At 39.8% G+C, this 7,340-nt stretch overlaps 1 protein-coding gene across 3 annotated transcripts in view; it reads right to left on the reverse strand.

Annotated features, from left to right (window-relative positions):
* KCNIP4 (potassium voltage-gated channel interacting protein 4) overlaps positions 1 to 7,340 on the reverse strand; it is a 460,104-nt gene that overhangs the window by 120,219 nt on the left and 332,545 nt on the right. Inside the window, exon 1 of one of the 3 annotated variants that reach the window (XM_006775863.2) lies at positions 6,041 to 6,137. The exons of the other annotated variants lie outside the window; for them this stretch is intronic. Within the exon in view, the coding sequence (XP_006775926.1) occupies positions 6,041 to 6,092 (52 nt within the window). The 5' untranslated portion in view covers positions 6,093 to 6,137. Of the gene's footprint in view, positions 1 to 6,040; positions 6,138 to 7,340 lie in introns of those variants that run through there. 3 annotated transcript variants of the gene reach the window in all.

A 7,340-nucleotide genomic window follows, 5' to 3' on the forward strand; every position in this document is an offset into this window, starting at 1 on the left:
ATGTCATCTCTGTGTGTGGATTTGGGTGTTGTGAATCAGGCAGAGGGAGGTGGAGGGGGGTGCATGGGGACCCAGGGGCCCAGGTGCTGCCCAGGCCCAGAGGTCAGCTGGGGCCTTCCCTTCCATGCCAGACACTTGTGTTTGCACTTTAATTGCTGGCCAGGCCTAGGGACCATACCTGTGCATGAATTTTGTGCACCAGGCCTCTAGTATTCTTTATAATAGGCTGTTATTACTGTTGTTGCTACACTAGGTATGATACTCATAGCATGTAAAATACAATGACTTTTTGCTTGGAACAGTGGTTCTCAACCTGTGGGTCACTACCCCTTTGGGGGTCGCCTAAATACATCCTGCATATCAGATATTTACATTACAATTCATAACAGTAGCAAAATTACAGTTATGAAGTAACAATGAAAATAAATTTATGGTTGGGGGTCACCACAACATGAGGAACTGTATTAAAGGGTTGCGGCATTAGGAAGGTTGAGAACCACTGGCTTAGAAGTATCTAATCCAATAGATCTCTCTATGTGGCAACCCCATGAAACTGACCTTCGCTCTTTTTTGGAAATTTTCAGTAAAGATTATTCTATTGATATGACAGTCCCATATCTTGCAGCTTTTCAATAAGAGTATCTGTATCATAAGACTAAGGGGGGCTTGAATGTGTTTTATTCCAATTTCTAGTTGTGTAATTCTGCACAAATTGTTGCAGCATCTTGAGGCCAAAGTTGCCTCAAGTGTGAAATGGATGTAAGTCTTACTTTCCCTGAGGCAGAGGGCCAAACCTATGCTTTTCCACAATCCTTCCCAATGTGAAGATCACTGATTCACATTATGAAAAAGAGCTACAATTAGATGTTCAAAGGTGTATGAGTAGATAAATATAGGATTAAGGATTTTAACTAGTTATTTCAGGAATGGTTTTATTATCAAGAAATCCCTAGCTACTCTACTCTGTGTGAGCACACATATTTTTTCTTTAAAATATAAATGTTAATCTGTGTTAAGGCTATAACTCCTCACTGAATAACTGAGTAATTCACATTATCCTCCCATGCCCCAGCTCAGCCTGATAAAATGGTGCAGACAGCAGGCTCTGTTTTCAGAATCCCAGCTCTGATAATGGGAAAGTTGTCTGACTGGTCTGTGGCTCAGTTTTCTGAGCTGTTGTGTGGGTAAGACAATATGCCTTCCTCAGGAGGGAGTATCAATTTAAATGAGTCAATACTTGTCATATATTCATACTCATGCTGTTTCATGTGCCAAGTGCTGCAGAAATGATCTTGTTCAGACCCCACAGCAACCCATTTTTCTGATGATCACAATGGCCCTTCCTTCTGCACTCTGAATAAACTATGTGACTTTCCTCCTTAGAATCTTGTCACTTGCTGTTTCCTCTTCCTTGGAACTGCCTCTCCAGGCCCTCACATTACTGACCTCCTCTTGTTTTACGGTCTCAAATAGTCAAATACAATTTACAATAACTATACAATGTAATATTATGTTTGCCATTGAAAATGACTTTACAGATTCTTTAATAACAAGGTTAATATTGATAAAAGTATGCAATGTAATAAAGGATAAAAACTAGGTATAGCCTGGCCAGCATGGCTCGGTGATTGAGCGTTGACCTATGAACCAGGAGGTCATGGTTTGATTCCAATTCAAGGCATTTGCCTGGGTTGCAGGCTGGATCCCCAGTGTGGGGCATGCGGGAGGCAGCCGATCAATGATTCCTTCTCATCATTGATGTTTCTATCTCTCTCTACTTCTCCCTTCCTCTCTGAAATTATAAAAATATATTTAAAAAACCCAAAGTTGGTATAGATGAGATCTCATTGATACACACACAGAAATAAAAAAAGACGTCCATACTTATTTGTTGATACTTCAAGGGAGAGGGGTATAGCAGGACTACGAGTGTGTTGTGTGCTGTGAGTGTGGTGTGTATGTGTGTGTGAGTGTGACTTCTCATCTATTTTGCACTTTCCAAATTTCCTTCCATGAACTTGAGTAACCTTTGTAAATAAACCATTCATCTTCCCATACCCCAAGGGGAAGGAGGAGGAGCAGGAAGAGAAGAAAACTATTCCTTGGAAGAAAGTGTTGACATTGAAGAATGCTCTCAAGGGCAGGAGTATGGTAGAAGTGAAAGGGAAGGCTTATTTGAGTTCACTGTGAGGAAGGATGCCCCTTAAAGCTGGCTGTCACTAATGGGTGGCTTTCCGAAGAAGCTGGATTGCTCCCTGGTGAAGCAGGAGTCTGTCTGGGAACTGGATATGGCTACAAGTCTTTCCTATGCTCTCTCCAAACTCTCAGGTTCTTGATTGTGGGAATCTAAGTGCTCCATAGTTTAGGGGAGTGCAGGCTTTTCTGCAGGAAATGTTTTGTTGTTGTTGTTGTTATTTGCATATTATTGATAAATCTCACATTTCCTGCCAAGAGGAATGAAAGTTCTTTTTTTTCAATCTGCCTTCCTGGAATAAGAAAATGAAATTTAGGGTGAGTATTGGCCCTGTATGGAACTCACTTTCAGCCCCTAGCTTTGGAGCTGCATGGGATCTGGTTTAGAATATTTCCTCAGCCCCCCTGCAGGTCATTCAAGTCTGGAACTAGCCCAGTCAGGCTTCCCCTCCCCTAGGGTTCTCTGTGTGGTGCAGCAGGCAGCCCTGTGGGCCCATGCCTTTCCTCCTGGAGGCCCTGGATCCTCGGCCATTCCGGTACCACCTGCCTTGTGTCTCGTGTTCTCATATATCATCTTTTGAGTTTGTGTCCAGCCGCTTAGGGCCCAGATCATAAATAGGGATCTAATATAATCACTGTTGTAAAGTAACATAACAATGGAATTCATGTCTTCTCTTTTCCAAGGAACTTACTTCCACATGCTGGGGTTTTCTTGTGATGGTAAAGTACACAATGGGGAAAGTGGTGGCTACTGAAGGCAGGAGTTTTATATCTGCAGACCATTTGGAGTTCACACATTGGGGGCCATGTCTAGTGTTGGTTCACTATCAGCCAGTTTCATGAACCATTTTTATAAAAATAGTTTTTAGAGTCCTTCTGCTCATTTTTTTTTCTTTTTTTTCAAGAACTGTTCTGACATCCTCCTCATATCTGCTTGGAAATTGCAGTGTACTCACTTATTTGTGTACTTTACCAAATATTGGAGCAAGAGGCATGCCCAAGAGGACTGGGTGATTTTGTTCTTCCCTAAGTAAATACAGTGATCCATTTGAAGTTACATTTCACCTGTCTGCTTTGTACAAATGACTGTATTTTTGGTAAATATCTGGTCCATTGGCAATTTTGACTCCAGCTTGAAAGGATAAAAGAATGGCTCTTGCAGCCCACATTTGCTGACAAATTGTGGCAATAAAAAGATCTGCAGCTTCAGTATCGTGCAGGACTAGGTTTTGGAGTACTTCTTCATGATGGCCTTCTGTGTTGTTGGTGACATGTCATATTTTGTTTTTGAGATGGTGTGCATGTGTTCAATGAAGGAAAAAAGTCAAAGCAATGTTTCTCAACCATAATTCTATTATTTTTTGTCCATTTAGTTATTACTCATAAAAGTAATTTTGTCCTGTCCCCTCTCTCCACAGAATGTCCTAGTAGGACAGATCTTTTTCAAAGCTGTTTTATGTACTGTTCTCTCTCCTAGCACAAGGACAGGACCTGGCATATAGTAAATATATATTGAATGACTAAGTGAATTAATTAAATCTTATTATTATGATATATTATGGCCAGAGGCTAAGACCAACAGTAGTTAGCATATTAATTCGATATTCAGCAGGGCTGAAAATCAGCATAATATTGGCATGTTGTTAGCCAAATGGCTCAAGGCAATTCCCTAACCTGATAATCCTTTTACTGTTTACCAAACTTTACCTTTGATATGCCTGTTTGAATTCCTAAAGGGCAAACGTGTATTCAAGTGAATAAAAAACAGACAGGACTGAGTTTTGAGGGAGCTTCTCCACTAGAGGGAAGTTTTCCACCTGGCCCCCCATGCCTTCTAAATTCTTATTTCTTATCTAGTGTATTTATTTGTGCGCAGTCCCTTCTTCAGATCCTGAATCCTAGCCACAAATGGATGCGACATTCACATATTACCTTTGGTCAGTGCCACTGAAATGATTTACCATTCTATTCTGGGACTTTTGACTGGAATGTATTGGGTTGTTTGAAGTACTTTACATATTTTCTCCATTTTTGTTGTGGAGATTAGTGAAATTTCAGGGCATTTACATTTTCAAATCATGAATTGAGTCCATCAGTTCCTACAACACGGTTTGGGAGTATATAGAGTAGGCGAAGACATGGGTTATTCTCATTTTTAGGTTTTTCTTTTCAAATCTATTCCTTATATTTCCTTAAAGATAATGATTAGCAAGTGAAAACAGAATCATGCAAGTAAATCTTTCAAATGACAAAAGTAAAATTTGATGTCTTTTTTTAACCTTAGATAGAGAATAAAATAAATATCATTGTAAGAGTTAACTGTATTGAAATTTCAATATTCAAACCAGAAATTTAGAATTTTTCTCCTAGCTTCTTAGTGATTTGTTTCCTCACTGGGGAAGAACAACACCTCTGTGTGTCTGACTCCCACTGTTCTTTGATGCTTGAAAAAAAAAATGTGTTGAAAGAATGTTTGTATACATAGAATATTTGTAAATGTTCATTATGAACAGCATTTTTAAATTTTATTTTAATTTTATTAATCCTCACCCAAGGATATTTTTCCATTGATTTTTAGGGAGAGTGAAAGAGAGGGAAAGACAGAGAGAAACACTGATGTGAGAGAAACACATTGCTTGGTTACCTCCTGACCAGGGCCTGGTCTTGGGAGGAGCCTGAAACCAAGGTACATGCCCTTGGCCAGAATCAAATCTGGGACCCTTTGATACTCAGGCTGACACTCTATTCACTGAGCCAAACCAGCTAAGGCTGTACAGCATCTTTTTAAAAATAAATAAAGGGTTTCCCATTAGATATCCTTATTTTGTACTCCTTAAGAATGGTATGAAATTGGAGAAAGAGAAAATGGAGAGTACGCTGGTTAGTCTGTGTCATGTTGGCTAGTCTATAGAACCCACTTATTTAATCAAATACTAATCTAAGTGTTACTGTCTAGATATTTTGTGGATGTGATTAACATCTATAATCCACTGGCTTTCAGAAAATGAGAGTTCCCTGGATCATGTGGGTGGACCTCATCCAATCAGTTGGAAAGACTTAGGCAAAAACAGAAGTTTCCTGTAGAAGGAATTCTGCTCAAGGTTACAGCACCAAACCCTATCTGAGTTTCCAGCTGGTCAGGCTGACCTATGAACTTTGGACATGCCTGGTCCTACAGTTGTGTGAACCTATCCTTAAAATAAATCCCTTTATATGTATGTTTGTATCTATATATATCAGTATATGTGTATATACATGCATTAGTATATGTATATGTATATGTACATGTATATATATAAGTGTATACATACACATATGTATGCATTGGTTCTGTTTTTCTAGAGAACTCTGATTGATACAAGTAGAGAGTGTGCAAAGAAATAAAAAAGTCACATCTGTGTAAATGTTTTTCACTTTATAGTAGTTTTTCTCTAACCTAATGATATTTCTGACATTTGGAAGTATCTACATTATAGCACCAAGTGCATGTAGGGGAGTCAAGAGACTTACAAGGTAAATACACTTTAAAGGGTACACTGCTCTGTTCACAGGCTAGGCAAGAGGAACCCAAGAGTTATCTGAGCCTCAGATCAAACAAAAACTTCCAAATGTTTTGAAGCCCAAGCTCCGGTCACCAACACCGCGCTGTCCATCTGCCAATCAGGAAGCACCTTGAAATGGCACAAAAGTTCCCCTGGGTATTTAGGTAAACACGTGTACATCAATCGAGTTGGTCTTGCAGAATAAAATGTATTGATTCTCTTTAGAAGCAGAGAACTGCAATGCATGCAGACCTAAACAAACAACGCAAATATTTTTGGGGAAACAAATGAACAAACAAACTTGCTTTGAACAGCAGGAGACGATGTTTTGGCAGCTGAACAGGGCAAGAGCTTCATGAGCCGCTCTTTGATGCTGCGCTTGGTGCTGTTCTGAGCGTAGAGGAAACCTAGAAGATACCGACAGGTTCCGTTAACGCTGTCCTCCAAGGGAAGCTAGGGTGGGCTGCATGGTTATCAGAGGAAGCCAGCAGGCAGGACCTATACTCAGCCAGTAGCTCAGGCAATCACAGGCAAGTAGGTGGGACTCTAGGAGGGAAAAAAAAAATCTTTCCCCTTTCTGTTTTTCTTATGTTTTAGGTTTTTCTTTCCAAACCTTTTCCTTATGTGACATTAATCATAATGATTAGCAAGTGAAAACAGAATCATGCAAGCATATCTTTTGAGTGACAAGAATTTGGTGGCTTCTTTTGGACCTTAGATCAGAAATAACATCAGTATCATTGAAAGAGTTAACTGGATTGAAATTTCAATATTCAAACCAGCATTAAGGACCCCACAGCAGTATTCTGTTCTCATTGCTCCTCATCTCTGATTACCAAGGAGAGAGATGCTTTGCATAAATCATTCACACTGCAATCACCTGTTAGTACCTTTGCCTTCCCTGAAAGTGAGAGAATAGATATCCTTGATATGCAGCGTCATTAGCATAAGATGACAAGCCCAGAGTGAGACAGTCCTTCACATGTCGACATTACTGGATGGAATTATTCAAGCAGAGTAACTCCAAAACAAGCAAGGTGTGTTTGAAACTGTTAACCAGGAATAGACGTGGGGTGTCTGCGACTTCAGAAGATAGTTTGGGAGAACTCAAGAAAAATCATGAGTCACTCAGTGGGCAGGCTCCCCAATGCTTGACTGTCCAACTCAGATTCAGCCTGCCTACGCTGCGTGCCCAGAAGCCTGCATCTGCATGTGGATATATATATTACCTCCCCCATATCAGTTTGAAAGGTGTTGAATATAAAGCAAGAGTAAAGGAAGCAATTTAGTTAAGGTTAGACCAGTGGTCGGCAAACTCATTAGTCAACAGAGCCAAATATCAACAGTACAACGATTGAAATTTCTTTTGAGAGCCAAATTTTTGAAACTTAAACTATATAGGTAGGTACATTGTTATTAACTTAATTAGGGTACTCCTAAGGCTTAGGAAGAGCCACACTCAAGGGACCAAAGAGCCGCATGTGGCTCGCGAGCCATAGTTTGCCGACCACGGGGTTAGACCATCTTTATGATATGGGCCTTGAAAATGTATTGCTTGTTGCTTTTGTATTTTATAATAATTTTGATCTCATACTTATAAAAAGT

This window comes from Myotis davidii, unplaced genomic scaffold (genome assembly GCF_000327345.1).
Source record: "Myotis davidii unplaced genomic scaffold, ASM32734v1 scaffold204, whole genome shotgun sequence".
Lineage (NCBI taxonomy): Eukaryota > Metazoa > Chordata > Mammalia > Chiroptera > Vespertilionidae > Myotis > Myotis davidii.